Source organism: Hippopotamus amphibius, unplaced genomic scaffold (assembly GCF_030028045.1).
Source record: "Hippopotamus amphibius kiboko isolate mHipAmp2 unplaced genomic scaffold, mHipAmp2.hap2 H_1, whole genome shotgun sequence".
Lineage (NCBI taxonomy): Eukaryota > Metazoa > Chordata > Mammalia > Artiodactyla > Hippopotamidae > Hippopotamus > Hippopotamus amphibius.
The window spans coordinates 1,214,532-1,241,405 of record NW_026648280.1 but is presented as its reverse complement, the minus strand read 5'-3'; the positions used below and the strand labels follow the sequence as shown (position 1 = coordinate 1,241,405).

Sequence of the window (26,874 nt, the reverse complement as noted above, 5' to 3'; positions counted from 1 at the left end):
TCCTCAGAAGTGGCGGGTTTTTGGTCTTTTTGTATCTTGTTGCTCATAATTTGCCTCAATTGCAAATTTCAAAAACATTTGCAACTGAATTCTTTTAGACAGATAATAGGGTAAATTGTTGGGGAAATGTAACTTAAAAAGGAAAAACTCTCCTCCCAACCCAGAAAAATCTCTCCAAAAAGATAGTAAAGAATTAAAATAGTTTAATACTGTCTAAGCATTAAACCAGAATGTGATGCGCAGCACAGACGGTTGCAAAGAGATTGCAAAGAAGAAAACTCACCCTTTTGTAAACAGACGCAACGCATTACATATGTTTTCAAATAAACAATAATTAGTCCTCAAGTATTAACAGCACCATTTGTTACACATAGTTCATCCTAAACTTACCTGGTAATTGGGGTGCTACTTGCTGTTACGTTGGCTTTCTATAAGGGAAAACTAACTTCTCAATTCTTTATGACGGAAGGTAGTTTTGTTACTTGGAGCAAGGTGCCTGTCAAAGTTAGGCTCCTACCCTCCCACAGAAGCTGGGGTATAGGATGTTATCTCCTTTGATGTCTTCACGTCAGAGATGGATCCCTGGGTCTTTGAGAAGGACGTTCCCGGGTTGGGAGGGTACTGGAGTGTCTGAGGAAAAGCAAGGGTAGCGTGACTTAGAGCTGCGTCGGACAACTAAGATCACAGAAGCCATGCAGTGTGGAGGAAGAAAAAAAAAAAGACTTGTCCTTAACCAACTTTAGGAAGACCACCTCTGAGTCCTAGGAATATCTTGCCTGGTAAGAGTGATTCTTATGCTTATGTCTGTAGGTCCCATTGTGTCATTACAACCAGATAACTTATGCTAACAATGTGAAGGGTGGGTTTTGTCTCCCAAGGCTATACTACATGTTTGCCTTCTGCAGATTCTGAGTCTCTGTGGTCAGTCACGTAGGCGCTGTGATCCTCAATAAAGGAATCTGTGGATTCTGAAGCTTGGGTGACCTTCCCTTGTGGGCGATAACAACACGTTGTCACCCATTTTTGCTGAAAAGTTGAGTCCCTGTGTAACTGCACAGGGAGGGATCACCTGGTAGCTGTGCTTGGTTTCTCCTTGCCTTTATTCTGCATGCCTTTTCCCTCTGGTGATCTCGGTCTGTCTTTTTGTTGTAATAAACTGTCATCATGAGTATCACAGCTCTTCTGAGTCTAGTGAATCCTCTTAGCAAACCACTGAGTCTGAAGGTGGTCTTGAGCAGCAAAGAACCATGAAAGTTTCCCTGAAAAAGAAAAGTTATGACCTAGATGGGAATTCTGGTAAAGACTTTCCTGGGGAAGTGCTATTTGAGGTAGGATACGAAGGGTAAGCATTCACTCACTAGCCAAAGTGGGTAGGAAAGAGCCCTATGGCAGCTGGGAAAATGAAAGGGAAACAGGTAGTGAAGAGAGAAGAGCAGTAAGAGTCACATAAGGGGAAATGCAGTGAATTAGGCACATCCCATACCAGGTGAGGCCCCGTGGATGGGCTATGTTAAGGATTTGGTTTTTATCCCAAGAGTTATGGGAAGTCATGAAACACTTTAAAGGTGTGTGTGTTGGGCAGGTGGCAGGGAGTGAGATGCGTCATTGAATCTGAGTCGCATCTCTGATTTGTGTGGAGAATGAATTGGAGAGGAAATATGGATAAAACGAGACCTAGTTACTAAGCAGAAGTAGAGGTCATAGATGATGGTATTATGGTCTAGGAAGGAAGTGGTGGATTACAGAGAAGAGGATAGACTTAAGAGGCAAAGCTGGCAACTTGCATGTGGGGGATGAGGAAACAGAGGTAACCAGGCTGAGTCAGGGATTTCTTTGTTTGGCTGTGCCACATGGCATGTGGGATCTTAGTTCCCCAACCAGGGATTGAACCTATGCCCCATGCAGTGGAAGCGCAGACTCTTAACCACTGATCTGCCAGGGAAGTCCCTGGGATTTCTATCCTAAGTAACCAAACAGTGCCATGTATTGTAGAGGCAAGACTAAAAGTGGATCTGAATCAGGGAGAAGCAGGAGGCATTTTAGGAATCTTTAAGAAGTCAAGTGGAGACTGAGATCTCTTTGAAACATCCAAGTGGGTACAGTAAGAAGACAACCGGCAATTCAGGTCTAGAGCTCCACTAAGTCAGGACTGGGAAAATAAGTTTCAATCTGTTCAAAGTCAAGAAGATAACTGAAGCCAAGATGCATATGAAGCCTGGGGACAGACCACAGAGTGAGAAAGAAAAGGGCCTGTGAAAAGTATTTAGAAATTTCAAAACTGAATGGGTGGGTAGAAATGGATGAGTCAGCGAAGAAGAAAAAAAGAGAAAATCAGGAGAGTGGTTACAGAACCAAAGAAAGTATTTCAAGAATGGAGTGGTCAACAGTGTCAAGTTCAGTCTCAAGAAAGACAAGGGCTTAAGTTTTATAAACACGGGAGTCACCGCCGACCTTGGCCAGAGTGGTGTAGTGGGTGCGACTGTAGCGAGGAGGTTCACAAGGTATGGAGGTTTGGGAAGTGGAGGAAAATATAGAAAGAGGTAATGAAGTGCAATTAACGCAAGGAAAGGAAAATAGGCCCAAGGGAACTCCTCAGCTAAAGGGAGAGGGAGGAATAAAGAAGTGAGATGTCGGAGAGTGGTGCCTAACATTCAAGGCAATGTGTGAGGACAAGTGAGAAAGCATGAGGGACAAAAGAACGTGCAGATGAAAAACAGGCTTTCGGCAGCTGAGATCACAGGCAAGGCAAATGTCAGGCAGACTCTACGATAGGGAAAAGGTTGACGACTGCGTATGTGTGATTTCAGGTTTCAAGGAGAAAGGGAGAAGAGAGCATGTCAAAATTCAAATGAAAATTTATACCTAAAGTCAAGAGCATGAAATGGAACTAGAACGAGCAATAATAAGCAGAGATGCTGAAAGATGATGCGGCTACAGATGCCGTAAGGGACAAGGGAGGAGAGTGATGAGGATGCCTGTTAACTGGAAGGTCATCAAGAAAACAAATGCTGTAGCAGGACTTGGGAGACAGCAAACAGGTGGAGAAATGATACAGGGAGACTATCTGAAGTTGTCATTCATGAATTTGTGGCCCCCAGTGAGACACTGTGGTCATTGTCTGAAGTGTGGGGCTTTGAGAAGGGCATCTGGAACCATCTTTCTAAAATACAAACACCAGGGTAGGTAAGTGGGATCTTACTAACACCTTGGCCGTGGAATACCTGCTTTCTAGTTGCTCACCTGGACAGCCCCTCCTTGGCACTGTTCTTTCCTCTGTGCGTGGCTCTCCACATCATTCCAACTTAAAGGTTGCATCTGGCTGGGTGCACTGACACCCTGGTTTCTGAAAATGCCTGATTTGCTTTGTTACATTCTTAACATATATCCTCTTATTAACGTTTTCAGGCATTGTTTAAAATGTAGAATCCTGACATGAGGCTGACAGATCAGATGATTGCTGCTGAAGAGATAGTTACTTAGGGTTCTGTAAGATGAGGGCACACCATGCTCCACAGGGCCACATGGGGAAGCAACAGAGTAGTCAGAGGCAAAAGGATGGAGGGGGAAGGATAGGCAAAGACTGTGTTGTAATTTTCACTGGGAGGAGTGGGCCAGGTGAAGCAAGCAGGCTAAGTAGGTTTAGGCTTAGCTAGCTGGGATAATTTCAGCCCAGTTCAGAGTGCATGGGCTCCCCTTAGCTGCCTGGTATCTAGGGAAGGGTCTTGATAAAGGCAGTAGTTGTGGGGTCTGGGCTTTTGAATGGCTGGTTTGCATCTGAAAGGCAAACCCAGTGGGGAAAATTATCTGGAGGGATTGGGTAGCTCTAAGAGGAGGAGTCTCTACAGGATCACTGAGGTCCCAAATGTCAGAATTTCAGAATAAAAGCACATACTTTAACATATGGATATCCAAAATAAAGGGAAGGAGAGTGGCCAGGAATTTTTTTAAAAGTCTTCTAGCAGGTACGCACAAGGTCAGGAAGTACAAACAGGAAAGTCAGACTACAGGGCCCAGGGCCCGGACACTGCTGAGGGAGGCAAAGTAAGTTGCCCATTTACAACTTAGACCATTTAATTGTGAGATGTGTAACATACCTGTGAGCAGAGATTACAAACCTTTAACCCTCAAATCTCAAGGATGACATCAATGAGCATTCCAGAGGCTCCCCAGTATCCCATGACTGACACAGGAAAGGTGGTCTGCAGGCCAAAGTGTGAGTACAAAGGAGAGAGGCAAATAATCCCAGAGACGAGATTCCCATAGGGCTCCAGCACCATGTCTCTGGCAAGCTCCTCCCCTCCCCACCCAGAAGACACCGGCTCCCACTCCAAGTGAAACACACATTGATCATGAATGTGACTAGGCCTGAAACAACGTAGTCTTTAATTAATCTCATCAGGTGCACTGAATGATGCACATATTCCTTATTTCTCTCTTTGCTGAAGACAGAGGCAAAGAGCATCAACAGCAGGAACAAAGATGAGAAACTGTTGACTTACGTGCTATAGAAACACACAGCACTGATCTGGCATTTACATCTTTATAAACAGTGGGTATATCTGCAAGTCACACCACTTGAAGCCAAACATCTGTATATATATATACACACATAAAAATACATTACATATATATTAGGTATATACATGTTTATATACATATATGTGGCCTCAAGTGGTGTATATACACACACATACATATACATAGGTATATACCAGTATTAGGAAGAGGTAAAGTACTCTGTCATCACTAAATTAAATCCTGGCTAGTTTGTTAAGTACCACTTTGGCTTAGTGATTTTATTTTTTTTTTGGTTACAATTTCACCTCAAAGTTATGACTCTTACTTTTTTGGTGTAGGAAACTCTTATTTGCTTAATGTTTGTTATAGAAGTCTGAATTAATCAGCATCTTAGTACCATTTAAGTCACTATGAAGACTTAACACAGCAGGCCTGAGACTGCTATTCTCTGAGCTTGCAAGGTTCACCCTGGCCTAGGGTTTGGGACCTTAGATTTCAGGAGATTTACCACCTTCCATTTACCAAATGAGGAGTGGCTCAGTGTACCCAAGTTTTCTGTGTAAGTGTGTGGCTTAATGCCGAAGATCTGCTATCCTGTGGAGGTCTAGAGTTTGATATGTGCTAGAAAGAGTGTCCTCAAGAAATCCTGGGCACTGGGTCTCTAATTAGCTTGTCCAGTAGACATTTCACCCTACTGCTGTAAATCCTTGATGGAGCTTAAATTAAGCCCATCCTGTGTCATTTCCCTGAGACAGGACCATTGCAGATTGTCCCTGGTTTCCTCTGGACTCCAGTCCTTGTGCCTTTCCCCCTGGCTGAGTTAGCTTTGGACCATTTTGGTGTAATAAAGCATAGCCATTGAGTGCAACAATATGCTGAGTACTGTGAGTCTTCCTAGCAAATACTGAAACTGGGTGGTCTTGACCCAATACAATCATTCATTATGACTTCGATCTGGCCATAAAAGCTTGTGTAGATTTTCTTCAAGATTCAACATATGTTCCATACGGTGCCAACTATACACACAGCTTTGTGCAGACACTGTGAGGGAGCCAAACGTTATAATAAAAATTCCCTGCTGTGTGTAGCCATTCACTAAAACACACATACATTGAGTGTCTACTAGGAAAAAAAGAACAGAATGGGACAGTGGCTGGATGTGGGGATGATGAAAAATGGCTGCAAGGTGTCTGGCTTGGGCAACAAGGCATAAGACAGTGGGAGTCATGGAGAATCCGTGCACCTTAACCACAACTCTGAACAATCTACTGGCCACCCTCGGTTGTAAAATCTGTTCTCAGAAATACTTGTGGATACCAGGCCTCTCATGCCTCTAGTTATTTTAAGATTTCTATCCCATCATCAAGATAAACCACCAAAGAACCATGATTCTGGACTACACAGTTTTGCCTGTTTTCTCAGAGTCCTTCTTTGGCATCACAGGTAGCCAAAAATATAGAAGTTGTATAGAAGAACCAAATGGAAATCAAAAAACTGGAAAATTCAAAAACCAAAATGAAAACTTACTGGGTGAGCTCATATAGTGGATTATATATGAGAGAGAAAGGAATCGGTGAGCCAAAAGAGAGATCAACAGAAATTAATCACTGTGAGCAACAGAGAAAAACAGACTGGGGGAAACAAAACCACGGGAGCCTGAGGGTCCTATGGAACAAGAATGTGAGAATTATCATTCATGTCACTGGAGTCCCTGAAAGAGGAGAAAGTTTGGGGTTGAAAAAATATTTGAAAAATTAATAACTAAAAATTTCCCTAAAAATTCTATGCCAGGACACATCATAAACTTCTGAATACTATAGTGAAAAACACTTTTAAAGCACTTGATGGAAAAGATGGCTTACAGATAGACGAACAATGGGTTGAAAGACAGGCTTCTCATCTGAAACCATGATGGACAGAAGGAGATGGACTGAAGAAAAAAGAGACAGGTTTTCTTTTGTCCTAAAAGAACTGTGGACCCCAAGTCTTATGTCCCACAAAAAATATCCTTCATTTTTACACGAAGAAAGAAAAAACATTTGTTAACAGCAGACATATCCTAGAAAAAAGGCCACAAGAAATTTGCCAAACAGAAGGGAAATGTTAACAGAAGACTTTGGACTTCAAGAATGAAGAAACAACAACGGAATGGTAAAAATAGAGGTAAACAGACCAGGCTTCTCATGAATTTTGTAAAAAAAACAAAACAAAGAACTTAAGACAGCAGAGACAAAAATTACAATATCCAAATAGTTCTCAGTATATAAGAAAATACTTAGAACAATTACATTAAAAACAGGGAATGTAGATGAACCTAATGGAATCAAGGTTTCTATACATCAAAGTGCTAAAATGCTGGTAACAGTCTGTGGTAAGTTATGTATATATAATACAATATGTAGAGTAAAAAAGTTAAGATATATACTCAAAAATATTACAGACATATCAAATGGCATTCTAACAAGTATTGAAATAACCCACAGGAAGGAGGATGGGGGGAACCCAAATAATAAAAAAACAACTAGAAAACAAAGAGGAACAATATAAAGGGAACACACACAAAAAAACAATTAACAAAATAGTAGTTAACCTCTAACATATCAATAATTATTTTTAAATTTAGATGATCTAAACCTACAAATTAAAAGAAAGTGGCAAAATGGGGGGAAAAAAAGTATGACCCTGACTATATGCTGTTACAAGAAACTTACTTCAAATATAATCACACTGATAACTTTAAAAATAAAATTATGGAAAAATATAAACTACAAACATTAATAAAAAATGCAGTAGTGACTATACTAATATCAGATAAAGTATGCTTCAAAGGCAAGAAAATTAACCCTTTTATTATTATTAAAGGGTCAATACACCCAAGATGACATAGCAATCCTGTATGTGTATGCACCAAACAGAGTCTGAAATACATGAAGGAGAAACTTATAGAACTTGTAAGAGGAATAGACAATTTCTCAATTATATTTCAGGACTTCATCATCCCTCTCTCTGCAACTGACAGAAATATTAGAAAGTCAGCAAGGATATAGAAAATCTGAGTAATAATCCCAACCAAGAGGATTGTGCAGACATTTATAGAAACTTCACCCAATGGCAGAACACACATTCTTTTCAAGAAGCCTTACAGAACATTCAACAAGGGTCATAAAACAAAATTCAACAAATTTAAACGGTCAAACCAAACATGAAACAAGAAATCAATAAAAGATATCAGAAAATGCTCCAAACAGTAGGAAATGAAACAATACACTTCTAAATAATCCACAGGTGACAGAGGAAGTCTCTAAAGGAATCAACGGATATTTAGAACTGAAAAAATTGTAATGAAAACTTGTGGGATAAAGCTGAGACGGTGCTGAGGGTACTTTATAATACTTAATGCTCTGTTAGAAAAAAAAATTTCAAATCAATAATCTCAGCACCCCTCAAAAAATAAAAAGAGCAAAATAGAACCAAAGCAAGGTAGAAGATAGGATATCATAAAGGTCAGAACAGAAATCAGTGAAATTAAAAACAGAAAGATAATAGAGAAAAATCAATAAAATAAAGTGCTGGTTCTTCAAAATGATCAGTAAGATTGGTAAATGTCTAAGAAGATTAACAATGATTAAAAAGAGAGGTGACATATTTCCAAAATCAGGAATAAAATGAGATATAAGTACAGACCCTGCTGCCATTAAAAAGATAATAAGAAAATACTCCCAACAAGTCTACAAATTAGAAAATTTAGATGAAATGAAACATCTCCTTGAAGAGGACCAATTATCCAATTTATCCAATATGAAAACAGATACTCTGAATAGTTCCATATTAATCAAATAAAATATGTAATTAAAAAGTATCCAGAAAAATCTCTAGGCCCAAATGGTTCACTGCAGGATATTATGAAACAAAAAAACAAAAAACATTACACACTGTCCTCCTAAAAAATAGAACTTGGGAACCCACTATCACCTTGACACCAAAACCAGATCACAGTAGCTAAAAACAAGCAAACAAAGAATGACAACTACATATCATAAATCAGGAGATTACAGGAAAACTTTCTTAAAAAAATACAATCAAATGGAATGCTTTAATATATATTTAAAAATTTATAGGGCTTCCTAGGTGGCGCAGTGGTTAAGAATCCGCCTGCCAATGCAGGGGACACAGGTTCGATCCCTGCTCCAGGAAGATCCCACATGCCACGGAGCAACTAAGCCCGTGTGCCAAAAAAAAAAAAAAAAATTTACACTCCACAACCAAGTGGGGCTTACTCCAAGAATGCAAGGCTGGTTCAATATGCAACACTCAACAGAATACATCATATCAACAGGCTAAAGAAGAAAAACCAAATTATCACATCAACTGATGGAGGTAAAGCATTTGACAAAATCCAAAACTTATTCATGACAACCAAAATCTTAGCAAATTAAGAACCAAGGGAAACTTTCTAGACTTGAAAGGAAAACTCTACAGAAAAAGAAAACTTACAACTAACATTGTACCTGATGAAAAACTCACCGTTTTCCTTCTAATATCAAGTCAAGGACGTCCTCTCTTACAACTCCTACTCAACAGCATACTCGAAGTCCTAGCTAGTGCAGTAAGAAAAGGAAGTAATAGGTATACAGATATGAAGAAAGAATTAAAGCTATTTGCAGTTGACACTTCTACGCAGAAAATAGCAAGGATTCTATCTAAAGAAGTGGCTAGAAATAACTGAGTTCAGCCAAGGCTGCAAGATACTAAAATTATCTTTCATATCAATTATCTTTCTGTATACTACTAAAGATCATGTGGATATCAAAGTTTAAAAATCAATGCCAATAGGGAATTCCCTGGCAGTCTAGTGGTTAGCACTCCTCACTTTCACTGCAGGGGGCCAAGGTTCGATCCCTGGTAGGGGAACTAAGATCCCACAAACCACAAGGCCAAAAAGAAGCCATTTACAAATCACTTTAAAAACAAAACAAAAAACTCCCAACAACCTAGACATAAATTCTGACAAAAATGTATAGAACCTGTATTGCTAAAAATTATAAAATGATACTGAAATATCAAGAATTACTTAAATAAATGAAGTGCCATACCATGTACTGTGTTCATGGTGCCGCTTTTGAACAAACTGCCCTACAGGTTTAATCAATTTCTGTAAATAAGTGAGCAAGATTTTTTTTGCACCCTAAGATTTACATGGAAAGTGCAAAGAACTAGGAAAGCTAAGGCAATTTAAATAAGAATAATAGAGTATTCACTTTACTCAATTTTAAGATTTACCGTATAGCTATAGAAATTCAGTAAACCATAGATTGGATCAATAAAAGTCTGAAAATTTGGTATTTAAAACGACCAAGAACAGTTTTTTTAAAAAACGAAAGCCTGAATGTGTATACAAGACACATAAAGGGTCAAGGCCCTTTGCCTATGAAATAACATTCCCCTCACCCCAAGTAAACTAAGGAGTCCATGACAAAGTGCCATAAGCCTGACAGACAAGTCGCAAAGAAACTGTTTGCATTTCTTATCTAAGTTTCCACCTTTTTATAAAAATTCCTGAGATAACACTACAAAGTAAACTAAGGGAAAAACGTAGCTAAAGTTTCCTTAGTGCACAATAAACACTGGTCTCTCCCTCACAGATGAATTCTCAGATGCAGAATAAGGCTCTAGGCTGGGTAAATTTCAGAAATGTTTCTTTACACGACTACTGATGATCTGTGACACGTTTTCTCACAGAGAAGATACTTGTGGGGTTTCTCTTTGGTATGTACAATCAGATGTCACAGTAGATGTTTTCTCCTGCAAAACATTTTCCTCGGTGTTTACATTCAAAAAATTTTTCCCCAAAAGGAGTTCTCGGAGGGTAACTGAGGTTTGCCCACTGGTGAAGGTTCTTCCCACATCGGTCACAGTGACAGGGTTTCTCCCAGTATGAATCCTTTGATGCTGAGTGAGGGATGAGCTGCGACTGAAGGCCTTCCCACACTCACTGCACTTATAAGGCTTCTCTCCGGTGTGGATGATGGCATGTCGAATAAGGTTTGTGCTCCAACAAAAGGACTTGCCACACTCCATGCATTCATAGGGCTTCTCTCCACTGTGAATCCGCTGGTGCCTGGTGAGGCCTGACCTGCGGTTAAAGGCCTTCCCACACTCCGTGCACTCAAAGGGCTTCTCTCCAGTGTGGATGCTGAAGTGCCGGATGAGGTCTTTCCTAGTGCTAAAGGCTTTCCCACATTCTTTGCACTCAAAAGGTTTCTCTCCAGTGTGGGCCCTTTTATGCAAGATAAAAGTGGAGCAGTGGGTGAAGGCCCTTCCACATTCAGTGCACACAAAAGGCTTCTCCCCAGTGTGAATCCGCTGGTGTCTCTTGAGGTATGACCTGTGGTTAAAGGCCTTCCCGCATTCGAGGCACTCAAAGGGCTTCTCCCCAGTGTGGATGACATAGTGGTGGATGAGAGCTGCGCTCTCACAGAAGGCCTTCCCACATTCGCTGCACTCATAGGGCTTCTCCCCAGTGTGAGTCTGCTGGTGCCACATGAGGTATGACTTGTGTTTGAAGACCTTGCCACACTCAAAGCACTCATACGGATTCTCACCACTGTGGATGATGTGATGTCGAAGGAATCCTGGCCTATGTCGGAAGACTTGCCCGCATTCTTTGCATACAAAGGATTTTTCCCCGGTGTGTCTCCTCTTATGTAAGACAAAATTGGAGCGATGGGTGAAGGCCTTTCCACATTCACTGCACTTGTAAGGCTTCTCTCCACTGTGAATCCGCTGGTGTTGTGTAAGGTAGGACTTGCGGTTGAAGGCCTTCCCGCACTCCATGCACTCATAGGGCCTTTCCCCAGTGTGGATCATGTGGTGCTGGAGGAGGTGTGTACTCTTAATAAATGTTTTCCCACACTCTGTGCATTCATAGGGCTTTACTCCAGAGTGAATCTTTTCATGTCCAGCAAGAAGGTGTTTCTTGTTGAAAACTTTCCCGCATTCGTTGCATTTAAAGATACTTTCCTCTTCCTGAATCATGGGATCTTTACCTGAACGACATGAGTCACGGTCATGGACAGCACCTCCTGGAAGGACTGGCTCCTCTACAGTCCTTGAACACACACCTCCAGCTCTCCCTAAGTGCCCATGTTCATGACTCATTTTCTTATGAAGCTTCTGCCTCTGGGGGTCCATCCCTGGTCCAAAGTGTCCTTCTTGTATTTCCATCGGCCCATCCTCATTCTTGGTTTGTCCTAACTGGGAGTCCCCTGAGCCTCCTTGTGTTAGTTCCTGGATAGAGGCTCCCTCAAACAGGGCTGGCTCACAAGTAGTAGGTTCTGTGATCTTGGGTTTTCCTTTGTCAACTGAAAGAAATTCAATAAACAGGGCCCGTTAGTAATACCAACACAGAAGAAAGAGAATCAGCATTTCAGTGAAAAAAATAAAGATGAAGAGAGTACCTCTGTGCCTGTTATGTTTTGCTACCTCTGAATCTAAAGATAGTAATTCCTTTTCTTCTTGGTCATTAGGCTGCTGACACCTTGAAAGTGAGATCCAGTAAGAGAGTCTAGGTGGGAGGACAGAGGGTCTGGAGTGGACACACCGCCACAATTTCATAGGCATGGCTGGACAAAGTAATAATGCCTGTGTGCACTTTCAGTTTCCTTTAAGGGAAGACGTCCCATGTTGCTGTAAGAACACTAGGAAAAGGGAATTCCCTGACGGTGCAGTAGTTAGGACTCCGCGCTTTCACTGCCAGGCCCGGGTTCAATTGCTGGTGGGGGAACTAAGATCCCAAAAGCCAAATGGGTGGCAAAACAAAACACTAGGAGAGGGAATCTAACGCAGCCCTGATCAAAGACAGGAAGTGTATAATGCAAATTTAACTGTCTCCAAAGAGAAGTATGGTTCTGGTCCCAGCTCTAAGGAAGTAACCTGTAAATTCTGAGTATCTTCAGAGAGACAGGTGTGTCTTTGTTGCTCATGGTGAGCCCCCTAGGGATATACAGGATGTACGTGATACTTTATGACAACAGATAACTCACTATGGGCCCCTAGATAGTTTATGCTAAAGAAATGGCATTAGGTCTGGGTAGGGTCTGGCCACAGCAGAAAGATCAAATGTAATTACAAAGTTGGGGCTGTGAACCACGAGTTATCAGCCGGACCTCTGGAAAGGGAAGAAGGGCTGGAGACTGAGTCCCATGTATAACAATCAACCATGCTTCTGCAATGGAGGCTCAATAAAAATCTGGATACCGAGGCTCTGGTGAGTTTCCGGGGTTGGTAACACTCCGTGCACATGCTGCCAAACATCGATTCTGGGAGGTAATGAGTTGCTGAAGACACGGAAGCTTTGTGTTTGGAACACCTCCAGCCCCTCTTCTAATCTGTATCCTTTGTCTGTAACAAACACAATTTGTGAGCATACAGATTTTAGGGAGTTTTGTGAGTCTTCCTAGCAAATCACTGAACCTGAGGGTAGACTGGCAAAGCCCTGGACTGGTTCAGAAGACCAGGGCAGACTCGGCAGTCCAGGAGTTCTGTTCCTAACCTCGAGTCTGGCTGTGTACGGGAAGAGACCTGGGAGTCCTGCCACCACAGGAGTTGCCACAGAGAGAAGGTGGGAAGGACACTATAGCCTTAGGAGGCAGAATGTACAAAGGCCCCGCAGGCCATGAGGATGGGGTTGATGAGAATCCAAGGAAGCTGATTCCCATGGTTCTGACTGCGGTTACCGTGAGGACTCCCAGCACAGGGCTCATAAGGCAGGAGCTGAGCAGGACCGGGATAGACACACTGGGTCTGTTATGCCTGAACAGTCTGGTGAAAAGACTAGCAAAATACACATGATCTAGATGGAGAAAATGTTAATACTTTAATGTCTTCAAGGAGTAGTACCAATGAAGAATTTAATGTGTAGGGAGGTGAAACTGGAGAAAGATCATCAAAAGGTACAAACTTCCAGTTTTTTAAGATAAACAACTTCCTAGGTGGCACAGTGGTTGAGAGTCCACCTGCCAATGCAGAGGACACGGGTTCAAGCCCTGCTCCAGGAAGATCCCACATGCTGCGGAGCGGCTAGGTCCGTGTGCCACAGCTATGAGCCCCCGTGTGCCACAGCTGCTGAAGCCCACGCGCCTGGAGCCCGTGCTCTTCAGTAGGGGAAGCCACCACAGTGAGGAGCCCACGCAGCACAGTGAAGAGTGGCTCCCACTCGCCACAAATGGAGAAAGCCCTGTGCCACAACAAAGACCCAATGCAGCCATTAAATAAATAAATAAATAAACTTATAAAAAAAAAATAAGATAAGTCCTAGGGACGTAATGTACAACTCGATGACTGTAACTAACACTGCTGTATGATACAGAGAAGTATCATTAAGAGTAATCCTAAGCATTCTCATCACAAGGAGAAAATTTTCTCACTTTGTCTTTTCTTCTTTACTTTTTATTGCGTCTATATGGGAAGATGGACATTAACTGAACCTATTGCAGTAATCATTTCACAATACATGTAAATCAAACTACCAGGCTGTATGCCTTAAAACTTATGAAGTGACGTATATCAATTGTTTCTCAATAAAGTGGAAAAAAGGGAATTTAATCATATGAAACTGACAATTCTACCCAAATGAATATGTAAATTCAATACAATTCCCTATAAAATACCAATTGGGTTACTGTGGAACTTGGTAGTCTGATTGTAGTATTTGCATGAAAAATCAAAGAGGCAAGAACGAGAATAAAAAGAAGGATATCTACCTTATAAGATAATAGCATTATAGACTTTAAGACACTGTGGTCCTGGCACAGAGAGAAGACAACTAGGCAAAGGAAAAAGAGCACAGAGCCCACGAAATGCACATACACAGAGCTCTAGTAGATGGCAGAGGACGCAGAGCAGCGCACTGGTGAAAAGAAAGAATATAAAGTAAATGGAGCTAGAAAAATGGATGACATGCTGCTAATGAAAAAACTGTATTCCTATCTCACACTATACTCAAATTCTACCTCAGACCAGACTTAAACATCAAGTGCCAAGCTTAGAACAGCTTAGAATAAAACAAGAATATCTTTTTGATATTGGGGGTAGAGCAGCATGTATAACCAATAAAAGTATCAGGAATGTACCAAAAAATCACTACAAACAAAAGGCAAACAAGTTAACCGAAAAACTGGCATTTTCCACGAAATGACATTTCAAAGAAAATACCACTGTTTCTCAGTATCCAAAGGGGATTAACTGGTTCTAGAAACCCCCTGCTCAATACCAAAATCTGCAGATGCTCAAGTCCTTTACATAAAATGGCATAGTATTTGCATATAACTTACGCACATCCTCCTGTGTACTTTAAATCATCTCTAGATTGCTTATAATATCTAATACAACGTAAATGCTATATACCGATAAATAGTTGTCAGCACAAGGCAAATTCAAGATTCAAGTTTTGGTTTTTTTTTAACTTTCTGGATCCCCCCCACCTGCCGTGTTTTCAATCCATACTTGGCTGAGTCTGCACAGGCAGAATCTGTGAATATGCCTGGGGGGGGGGGGAGGCAATTGTACAAATGGGCCTATAATCACATGATGAGGTGCTAAAGCTTGTTAACAATGAGGGAAATGCAAAACAAGCTCCCCTAAGATACCGTTTTGTGTCAGTTTGTTAAGCAAAGATTGAGGAGCCTCAGAGCATCAAGGACTGAACAGGACATGATCAGTGGAACCTAGAGAATTACAAATAAAATAATTTTTATCCCTTTTAGAAAATAACAGCAATTATCACCTAAACTCAAAATTTTGCACAGCCTATAATCCAACAATTTTACTCCAAGAAATAACAAAAGATGGCCCTAATCACGTGCAAGACAACCAGTATGTACAAATGTTCTTCGCAGCACTGTTTCTGAGGGTGAAAAAATGTAAAAGATCAAATGCCCCAGGGAGTGGATGAATACAATCAATATGAAACAGGTGCATTTTTTATTTATTTGCTTCAAGTGTAAGAAACTAGGGCACATTTTTATGTTGGGTAGAGAAGGAATGAGGTTACTAAACAAGCAGAAAATAAGTGAAGAATTAATTTCTCTAAAAGGTGTACTCTAGACTGGTTCAAGATCTGGCCAGGGCACGGGCCAACACCTCTTCTGCTAGGTGAAAGGAAAACTACAGACTGAGAATCTGAATGTGTGGAAGGGCTGAGGACCAAGCAAGAGAAGGAGGTAGATTTTTAACACGAAAACTTGCTGACACATCAGGGGTCACACGCTGAGACATCTGTGCTGGGGGGTTTGTCACTGTCGGGATGGCTGGATGTAGGGGCAAATGGAGGTGGAGGGGTGAGGAAGGCTTTCGGCCTGTATCCCGGCTCTAACCTGCCTGGATGGCAGGACCATGCGCTCACACTTGGCAGGGGAAGGAGTGAGCACCATGAGGGGTTCCTTGCCAGGCATGCTGACTGGGCATCTCAGATATTCAAGTGGAGAAGTGTGGAGAGCAGAGGGCAGAGGCTCCAAATGGCCCCCTCTGAGGGGCTGCCGACGGGCTGCACACAGACGCTCGCAGGCTGGCGGGGCTGCCCGAGGAACAGGAGGGGCAAGAACACAACTCTGCAGGGCCCCATCACCACACATGACGGCAGCCCCAGTGCCCTCGGCAGCCCACACGTGCGGCACACAGGACAAATGTCACCGTGCGGTTTTACCAAACAGGAGGGGTGGGGAGACAGGGAACAAGGGAGGGAGGGCTTCTGAGTGGACGGACAGGGTGGGAAAGGGGAGGCAGAGGAGAGCTGGAGAGCAACCGGGAGAGGAAGGAAGGCCCTTTTCCTCAGGTCAGAGGGAAACATGAGATGCATTATTCGTTATGCCTAGTGGGACGCGAAGGACACCAACAGCTTCCTTCCCACAAGCCACTGACTGCGGCGCAGACGCTGTGCTACGCGGTTCATGCTTTCACGCGTTATGTGACCACATCCCCAACCACCCAGGGACAGAGCGACGATTGTGACTGGCATCTTCAGGAACAGACTGAGTGCAGCAGACCACACTCACCAAACCACCTGCTCCTCTCCCTGGACACATGGCTCGGCCGCATCTCCCAGCCCCGCCCCCAAGTGTGGCCGAGTGCCTAGTGCCTGTCAGGGACGCAGGTGTCTGTGGGAGGCGGGCTGGCATCTTCCCTCCCCTCTCACTCTCCTCTGCCAGCTACAGGGGGTCAGGACAACCTTCACGCCGCATGCTGACGACAGCGCGGACCTGGGTCCCTGGACCGCTGTGTGCTGCACAGCTGCCCACTGACCCACGCGGACCTGGTGTGAGTCAGAAAAAGAGCTTCCACGTGCCGAGTGCTGAGACGCTGGAGTCCACCTGACACGGCAGCCAGGCTTTAACTCAGCCGAACTCATACACAAGACACAACGCGATCCCGAACTTCATTAGGGCCGCAGAGCTGGTGGTTGCCACCCAGGCTTGAGCCAGGCAGCCAGAGCCCAAGACACATTCTCAGCTCGTGCGCCTCTGTCCTCCGGGACTGAGGGACCTCAGGTCAAAGGGCTCTGTGGCTTGCAGACCACCACAGAGGCCCAAACAAGATGCTTCCCCAAGGAGCCAGGGCAGCACCTCCCCCTGCAGGGTCTCCCACCTGCCCATACTGTGGCTCCTACCTGCACAGGTGCTCTGAGAGAGGTCTTTCTTCACCATCCACAGCTCCTGGCCCTGCTCCAGGTGATAGATCAGCTCAGGTCTGGGAACAGGACACCCTGTTCATGGAGAAAGGAAGAAGACACTAGGATTTTTGTGAAAATTAAGAAAACCTCTCAGCCTAGCCTGGGACTTCAGGATGTGGATGAGACCTCAAGATGAAGCTGCTCCCATCAACAGAAATCTTGAACTGTGACTTATATAGAGTTCCAACTATTCAGCTGTAGCCACAAGACCCAGAAGGTGATTGCTAATTAATTCAAGTGAGTTTCAACCACCTGTGTATCAAAACCTCCTGAGATGTCTGGTTCACATCCAACTGAAACCAAATCTCTGCAGGTGAGGCTTGGAGAGCAACAGATTTAAAAACCACCCCATATTCTGGCATCAAGGGAGGGCTGAAAAGTCTCCAGCAACCTGCAGGTGACCTACGCCAGACCCTGGAGGAGAGAGCTCCAGTGCAGTGGCCAAGCGAGGGGATGCGCCAGTGCTGCAGTTCTGCTGCAGCCTGGGTCACCTGTGAGGAAACCTGCCTGAGGCCCTAGACCAGGAAGAAGCAAAGCAGCAGACAACTGGGTTGGCACCCACCACCCCAGGAGCCAGCCCCAACTCTGAGCTTCGTACTGTGAGATAATAAATTTCCTCCAGGGTGATGACTGAGCCAGTCTGTCACATGCAGCCAAACACAGATGCAGGGGAAAGTCACACGGACTCAGCAGGAAATTGATGGCAGAGGCGCCAAGATTCTGCAGATGGCTCCTCTTGGCAGGTCCAGGGTTTATCCATCATCACTAAGCAAACGTGCTCACCTGTCTGCTCTGACCTCCTTTCAGCTGTCAGGAGTCACACTCCCTGCGACCTCAGGGCCTTTGCACATGCTGGCCCTTCTCCCTGGAAGGCTGTTCTCTCCCCACCTTGCTCCTTCCAGCTACCTCTTTTTGGGTCTCAGCTCAAATGTCACCCCCTGAGAAGACTCTGCTGAACAGCGGCTGAGTCCAGGTGCTTAACCAATCCACCACATCGTTATGAACTTTCAATCTTAATCATAACTGACAAAATTAATATTTATAGGGTGTAACCATATGCCAGGGACTATGCCAAGCAATTTAAATGCATTATGTTATTTAAAATGGAAAAAAATTGATGGAGTAATTTAAAGAACTCACACATTTAAAATACTGACTCTTCAGGGGCTTCCTAGGTGGCGCAGTGGTTAAGAATCCGCCTGCCAACGCAGGGGACACGGGTTCGATCCCTGCTCCAGGAAGATCCCACATGCCATGGAGCAACTAAGCCTGTGTGCCACAACTATCGAGCCTGCGCTTTAGAACCCATGAGCCACAACTATTGAGCCCACGTGCTATGACTGAAGCCCACATGCCTGGAGCCCATGCTCCGCAACAAGAGAAGCCACGGCAATGAGGAGCCCACGCACCACAATGAAGTGTAGCCTTCACTCACCGCAACTAAAAGAAAGCCCGCGCACAGCAAAAAAGGCCCAACACAGCCAATAAAATAAATAAATAATCTATAAAAAAATAAAATATTGACTCTTCAGTCAAAATAAGGTATGTCTTCATTGATCTCAGTCTTTTTTTATATCCCAAGCAAAGTTTCGAAGAGCGTTCCTTCTTCTGTAGTTTAAAGATGTGACTGGCTAGGTCCAAAGGCTGTGAGTCCCTAGCTGCCACCTGATCCGGCAAGAGACTGATCTCGTCAGTCTGTCTCTCCTTTGTCAACGCACCAAGTTTCTGGGCTGGTGACCCCTGGGCAACCAGGTAACTGGCTACTGCACAAGGTCGAGGTCCCCCCATAGATGCAAGTGTCATCAACTGAGCCAGTAACACGGAAGTATGTGGGGGGCCGCTCAACTGAGCCAGCCCCGCTCCCCAGCCCATGAGAGGCTGATGGCACTGCCCGCCCTCTCAGAAGGCACACCTGGCTAGAGTCCAGGCACTGGGCCCTGGTGCAATACAGGGGTTCACGTGGCGTGGGGCACCCTCCCCTCCACATGCCATGGCACAGAAAAGGCTTAGACTGCCTCGTGGGCAAAATCTTGCCATGGCTGCATACCCCACTGTTGCTGCAATTTGACCCCAACCCCCCCCATAAGGGATAAGAGATCCCATCCCTAGAAACTGATGGTTCAACATATAAAGGGGGAGGGGGACACAAAGGAATAAGGAATATCGTTCCTGTTGCCCTCTGAGACACCTGAGCACATTTCCCAACCTCCTCCAGCCTGTGCAAGCCCGGCCAGTGTGTCTGGGCACTCTGGAGTGCTGCTGCAGACCAGCACACTGAGAGCTCCTCCTCAACCCCAAACCGTCACCCGTCAGGACTGCCACCACCACTGCTGTCCTGAGGCATGAGCCCCAGCCCCCTCCTAGAAAGGCAGGTTGCCACACACAACAGTTGCCACTTGGGAATGTTAGGAATCTACCCGGTAAACACCAAAATAAAAGAAAGAAAAATGGTCGGGGGGACGGAAAGGTGACCACAAAACCAAACAAACAAACAAAAAGTTTTGTTTGATGGCAGAAAAAAGTAGGAGTGGGGAGGAATAGGCTACTTATACGTGTGAACCAGGGCCACCCCGGGAGAGGCTGCAGCCTAGAGGAGCCAGGCCCCCCCACCCCTTCACTCTCCTCAGAAGGAGACAAACTAAAACTAAAACTAAAAACCAGGGCTGTAAATGGCTGAAAGTCCAAAAAAAAAAAAAGGGATGGGTAACCATACATACCAAGCAAATGCCAGGTCTTGCAAACATAATTCTAGTTCTAGACTATTTATTGATTTAAAAACAGTAACGATAACAAAACAAACCCCTAGATGACAGGGAGAGAGAATAAAATGTTTAGCTAAATAATATACAATATATAACTAAGAACACTTGTCTATAATTAATCTGACCCAAATGGAAACCCAACGTTTATATACTAAAATTTATATGATAAATTATTATATAATAATTATGTATAGTATAGCAAAAGTATATACTAAAACAATTTATATTACCAAAACAAAACAGGGCACTGATTGGTTTGTCTGACTCTACAACACAGGTTCTAAATTATCTTTAGAATTTGCTAAAATGCACCAACTGACAACCCTTCATGAACTTAATACTGGGGCTCAAATCATACTTTTAACCGGGGATCCTACTAAATTGAAACACTGTACTCAACCATCATAAAAAGTAATTAAACAGTAAACATTTCGGTAAATACACCTAATGATTAAAAGTAGGTATGTCTCACCCTAACTGCAGCTTTGCCTAAGTTTCCTGTAGCTCTATTACCCACTGTCCTAAAGTACCCCATACTGGGCACAGACACTCCGACACAACACAAAACTAAAATAAATCTCTGGCACTTACAAATTAATTGACTTGATAAAATAGGACCCCACAGACCCAAGTTAAAATAATTATTCAGCTCAGTGTCAGTTGAAAAGGGGCCTTCAGGGGTAAAACTTTTACGTAAGACTTAATTAATCAAGGGGTGATGATCCAAACTGCTTCTCCATGTGACAGCCCAACTGTGCCTGTTTTTAAACTTGAAAAAACACAGGGCGCCTCACTGTGGGGTACTGCAATCTCAATGCCGCGGTCCCATCCGTTAGGGTCCCTGTTACTTACTGCCTGAATTGTGTCTCCCTAAATTGCATGTGTTAAACCCTAATCCCCAGTGTGATCTTATTTGGATTTAAGGCCTTTAAGAAGGTAATTAAGGTTAAATGAGGTCACAGGGTGGGGCCCTGCTCCGGTAGGACTGGTATCCTTCTAAGAGGAAGAGAAGGCCTCTCCAAGCCAGAGGAAAGGTCAGGTAAGGACACAGCAAGAAGGCAGCCAGCAAGAGATCCTTATCAGAAACTGAACTGGGACTTCCAGCCTCCAGAACTGTGTGAAAATAAAGCTGCTGTTTAACCACACAGCAAGGGCAGCCCGAGCTGACTAACAAGATCCACACACCCAATACCCAATATTATCACAACCCGGTAACTACTCTGCCCTTACAGACTTGGCTAACGTGTTCTGCTTGGTGTCTGCTTTGGCAGCCTCTCAGCCACGGTTTGCCTTCGCTCTGAAGGGAAACGGGACTCCTCTCCCAGGCTGCCCATGGAGTGGCTCAACAGCTCTGCCAACACCCACAGCCTCTGCAGCTGAGACCTCAGCTGCACCCACTTCTCTCCAGGAGCACGGGTGACGTTACACCGATGACAACCTTGTCTAAGGGGATTCAACTGACATAGTCATGACAGTAGTAGGTCCAACACCTTTTAATCCTTTGGGGACTCATTTTAGATAGAAATACTATTTAGTATTACTTTGGGTCTAGTGGCCACACATTCCTCATTTATAAATTTTATTTCATCTCCCTGACGTTGATACGAATCAGCCCACCGTGAATGCAGCTCCCTCCAACAAAGGCTCTAAAATCTGCTCAAAATACTGTCCAGTCCCATTAGTGCCCTCGGAGACTCCTTCACTAAAGAGGCTTTGACAACCTCTTCTCACACATTCTCGAGTTTCTGAATCACCTAACCAGGGCCACAAGGTGCCCAAGGGCTTCTGATGTAACAGACTGTCCCCTCAGCCTGGTGCTATACGCTATTAAAACAACAACTAACTATACACAAGGCTCTCCTGATAATGAAGGCTCTCGTAGACCCCGGGCCTCTGACCTCCACACCCAGCTGCCCATCAAGCTCTGGGTCACAGAAACAGCAAATCACAATCTCACCATAGCTCCTGAGGCCTCAGGACAGGATGGAACCCAACCTGGGCCCTCTGACATATTCCACGTGTAGGAGGAGGTGGCTTCTCTTGTCCTTAGCCCCTTGCCAGATGGAGGAGGTCACCCCTCCCCACAGCCCTTGGTTACCTGGGGAGCCCCCTGGGATTAAGTGAGTGAACAATTGTGCGAGTTCGTGGACTCTCCTACATCCATCATATGCGATGGAACTCAGTAGAATACTGTTGCTTTCTATCCGATAGCCAGAACTGTCCAAACAAAAAATGGGACCTAAGAAATATTTCTTGGCCTATTCAGGGGGTCCCTGATCAACAAACGGCCTCATCTTCACATTCATTATAAACTGTTGAACCACTGCTTAAAAACTGCCTCCTTCAGGGTAAAGAACCTCTTGTCTCACAAATACCCCCAAAGTCAGTCAAAAATCACATCCCTAGGTTTATAAAGGCCACAACGCTAGGCCTTCCCAGGACACTCCTTAGTCCCTCTGGAATCACAAGTATTACTGATAGTAACCAAGATACACATTTCACTTCTCAAATTACACAATGCTGCGCTCTGGAGAGAGGTATTCAATACAGCTTCATGACCCCAATAGGCCCCAAATAGCTGGTTTAACTCAAAAACGTTAACGATTTTCTTAAACAGCTCCTTTTCAAACTCCAGTCTGACAAATAAACCCCTAAATGGGCCTCTGTCTCGCCTCTTAGCCTCAAATTCAAGGCTCCTTAGCCTACTTACATCACACACCTTTAAAAACATCCCACTGTCCTTTTCTATACTGGAAGGGAATATACCTCACCTCTATGTATACAAGGACTCGTTCTACAGGAGGCCATTCACACTGCTTCCCCTGCAGTATACAAAGCTTCCCACCATCCCTTGAGGCTGGAGGCCAGAATGAGGGAGCACATGCTCCTGGAACCCTTTAACCACAGACTGTCCCACAAGCCAGGCAGCTGCTCACCTGATATGGGATCCACTTGGCCTGAACTTCAAGACAAAACAAAACAAAAACACCCCCCAAAACAAAACAAACCTTGAAAAACAGCCATACGCCATTCTGATAACTGTTGCTCTTACTATTACTGGTCTGGGTACTTTCATTGGTTTATAACTCAGAGGCCTGAACCCTCTGAGGAAGCCACCATTTAGACCAAACACGGCAAACACTGAGGCCCACATCAAGTCAAGTGCATACCCACTTGCAAAGGATACCCCGTTCCACATCCCAGACCAAGACCTCATCAATGAAGATGACTTCACCCAGGGACATGAAAACCCTTCCCCAGCGGATACACTGGAACTTTTTGCTTCCTCCTATTAGGGATTCTATGCTGTTTCTGAGCTGCTGTCTATGGTCCTGGTATACGCCTCAATTTGCCAAAAGGGAAAACTCCAATTTATAGCTGGTTGGTCACGACAAGTTGTGAGGACTTGTCACTGACAGCTAAAGCAGCTGGGTGGGAGGCGGAGGGGCTGTCTTATGGGACTGAACCCTTATTAACCTGTCGAGTCAGTGCTAACTCAGGTAGTTAGGGTCAGAACTGTCTGGTGTGGAAAACCCACACATTTGATATCAGAAGTGTTGTGAGGGAAAAGGATTTTGTTTGTTTTTTACAAATACCACACTCATGCAAAAACACATATGTATAAAGCCATACTTTGAGCATACCTTATAACTCCTGAAAGATACTCTTAGACACTCCCCAAATCACAGATCAATTTTCTTGGCTAATGCTATATAAATGAGAAACTTCGTTACGGACCTGCCTGCAAAGACTTCCTATCTCTACTTATACTCCTCCCTTTCACTCTCAAGATGGTTTTCTGCACTCTACAGGGCAACTTACGCCATACCTTCTAGGACTCTCCACTATCTTCACCCCAAAGTTTCCTTAATATGATGTAAAATACTAGAGCACACCCTTCATGCGCAAACCAAACAATCCAAAGCCACACCCCCGCCCGCCTCACTTAACCCTCACACACCAGGCCAGTGTTCCTCCTACCCTAACTCTAGCAGATCCAGGTTCCAACTAGGGACACCCTTAGTGCCCCAAGGCCTGCTGGAAATATTCAAATCTCACAGATGCACGTTAATACAGTGGGGACGCTGTGAGAATTTCAATAAATGGAGCATGAATAGTGCCTGAACAGTCCTGACACCTGGTCAGGGCTCAGGGGACCTGCACTGTGACAGTTATTAACTGCTTCTTAAAAGTGACCTGCTTAAAAAAATTTTTTTTCTTAGATTTCTTCAAAAAGGGAATCTTGTATTGCTCTGGTAAGTGGGAAACTCAGCCTCAGCTCCCTTGACGGTAGGTAGGTCACCATGAAAAAAAATGCAGACGTGAAATCAAAACAGTGTTATTAAGTCCCAGAGAGCTCAGCTGCCTGCTGCTCAGGGCTTCTGGCCTGAGGCTACAGCCTCTGTTGACAGGGAAAGGAGCCACGGTGGGGGGTGGGGGGTGGGGGGTAGAGAAGGCATGTTAGGAATGAGCACTGAACCCAGACCTTCCATCAGACACATGCAGGAGGCAGAAAGAGAAGAAATGATGGAATGGTTACATCAGGGCGTCTCGCAACGCCAGCTGAAGATGTGTCCCTGCACTTTCAGAAACAGGGTTTCTCAAGCTGACATGATAATTTAGGTCAAGACAATACTTTGTTGGGAGGGTGGGGAGGAGCCCATCCTGTGAATTATGAGGATGGTTAGTAGCATTCACATGCCTGTTATAATAATCAAAACTACCTCCAGATGTTGCTGAGTGTCCTCTTTGGGGGCATCATCATCTCTGTTGAAAACCACTTTTAAGGTTATAAATAGGATGATCTGAGAAAGTAAGAGGGATGGGGGAGACCCTCCATGAGGTCTGGTAGTCAGAACACAGCTGATGAGGAGGTGGCGACTGTGCTGAGAAGGGGCAGCCATGTGGAAAGCAGACATGGCCAAGCACACCCGCCGGACACAGACAACAGCAACCGCAGAGGCTCGAAGCAAGCACGTCAAGTGTGCGCCCAGGATATAACAAGACACCAGCGTGACTGGAAGAGAGTGAGCTCAGGGAGAGCACGGGGGACGTGTGAGTGCAGGGGTCAGCAGGGCCAGACAGTGGACCTTTTTATTTTTTATTTTTGTTACAAAATATCTGAATAGGTCAAACTTTTCCTGATTTCATGTAACCTCTCCTCACTGACATAGAATGCAATCCCAGTTCTCTAAAAACAAGCACGTCTTACCCTAAGGCCTGGACGTACAGCCCTCCCTTCCCTCAGAGGTCTGAGGTGATTATCCTCAAGCTGCTGCTCCTCCACCTCGGCTCTCTGGCCCCTGTGGGCTGGATCATCCTTTGATGAGCGGGGCTGTCCTGTCCATCCTCCGGGGCTGAGCAGCATCTCTGGACTCTGACCACGAGACGCCAGGACCACCCACACCCCGGGTGTGACAGTCAAATGTGGCTGCAGACACTGCCAAGTGTCTCCCGCGGACAAAACCGCCACGTGCCGAGAAGCACTACTCTCTCAGAGTCTCTCTCTCGTACTAGCAGAGGGTCTTGGCCAGGACTCAGGGAACAAGAGGCCATCATGAAGGCACAGGAGAACAGAGAAGCCCCCTCACCGAGGTCCTGCGCTTCAGAATCATACCTGTTGACACTGAAGGCAAAGGCCTCTCAGGGCCCCGCCTCTGCCTCACCCTCTTCCTGGAGAACACCCCAGCATTCACAGCCCTGTGGACTGGGTTGCAGGGGACACGTGAGACAACTGGTCTCACCCAGTCAGCTCCCTCTCTGGAATGGGAAATAAGAACCTCAGACAGAGGCCAGTCTGTGCTGGGCACTTGGGTAGAGACTCAGGGAAGTATGGGCTCCGGTGGCCACTCCTGTCTCAGGGACAACCCCCCAGAACCCAGCAGCAGAGGAAGAAAGAGAAACAATTTAAGTACACAAAGAAATAGAAACAAGGCATCTGGGGGCCACAGAGAGTAGGGACTGGGGTGGTCACTCCTGTCACAAACTTGCTGAGGCAATTTCAGAATTGAAAAGACAGAGACGTAAGCAAAGCCAGAGGGAAAAGCCAGGACAAGAGAACCAGAAGTCGGAATAATCCTGGTGGTTCCCAGTTCCTATTTCAGTCCCATGTGGCCCGACTGGAAATTCTGCCTTAGGGTTCTACACAACACCCCCATTTCCTTCCACCACTTTCTGGGAGCCAAAGGGGAACTGTTTCTTGCCCAAAGAGACAGGGATAGCAGGCAGGGAGGGATGAATATCAAAAATGACTGAAGCTGCAGGGAGGAGAGAGGGGAGGCTCCTTGATCAGTCAGGCATGGAGCCAGAGCATGTCTGTGACGAGGAGGTGGCAGGTCCCCTGCTCGGCAGAGTGGCGAAGCCTTACCCAGAGACACCAGAAGCCTGCAGTTTTCCAGCATCACCTCCCGGTACAGGGTCCTCTGAGTCGGGTCCAGCTGCCCCCACTCCTCCTGGGTAAAAGTCACGGCCACATCATCGAAGGTCACAGACACCTGTCAAACAGAGGTAGTAGTGTTGGCTTTGGGACTGCTGGATGGGATCAGAGCTTGTTTCTGCAGGGCCACTAAAGGTACAAAAAGATCAAGACCCTAACCACTGAGCATCTGCTGAGAGCCAAGCTCTAGGTTGGGCTGAAGAGGAAGTGGACAATGTTTTGGACATAACACAGTAGTGGAAGAGAAAAGTCTCCTATACCATAGCCATTGGAAAATCACACAAAACAATGGAAGTGACGTGGGTCGTGAGAGGCATACAGGAAGGGCTCTAGGACATCAGAGGACTGAGTAAATAATAACGGTATCAATAAAGGTAGCAACAGCAGTACCTGAGCCTCTCTGGTCCTGCGAGCTGCCTGCCCCATGCTGGGGG

At 44.8% G+C, this 26,874-nt stretch overlaps 1 protein-coding gene across 3 annotated transcripts in view; it reads right to left on the bottom strand.

Annotated features, from left to right (window-relative positions):
• Nucleotides 1-4,162: 4,162 nt before the first annotated feature.
• The window catches only part of LOC130843001 (zinc finger protein 264-like), a 24,484-nt gene continuing 1,772 nt past the window's right edge, over nt 4,163-26,874 (bottom strand). Inside the window, exons 2-7 of one of the 3 annotated variants that reach the window (XM_057719664.1) lie at nt 26,372-26,498; nt 17,180-17,275; nt 12,775-12,918; nt 10,222-11,879; nt 9,043-9,116; nt 4,163-4,199 (exon numbers count right to left, since the gene is read on the bottom strand). In XM_057719664.1, the coding sequence (XP_057575647.1) occupies nt 10,252-11,879; nt 12,775-12,918; nt 17,180-17,275; nt 26,372-26,498 (1,995 nt within the window). In that variant the 3' untranslated portion in view covers nt 4,163-4,199; nt 9,043-9,116; nt 10,222-10,251. Of the gene's footprint in view, nt 4,200-9,042; nt 9,117-10,221; nt 11,880-12,774; nt 12,919-17,179; nt 17,276-26,371; nt 26,499-26,874 lie in introns of those variants that run through there. The other 2 variants (XM_057719665.1, XM_057719667.1) reach the window with 2 other exon arrangements.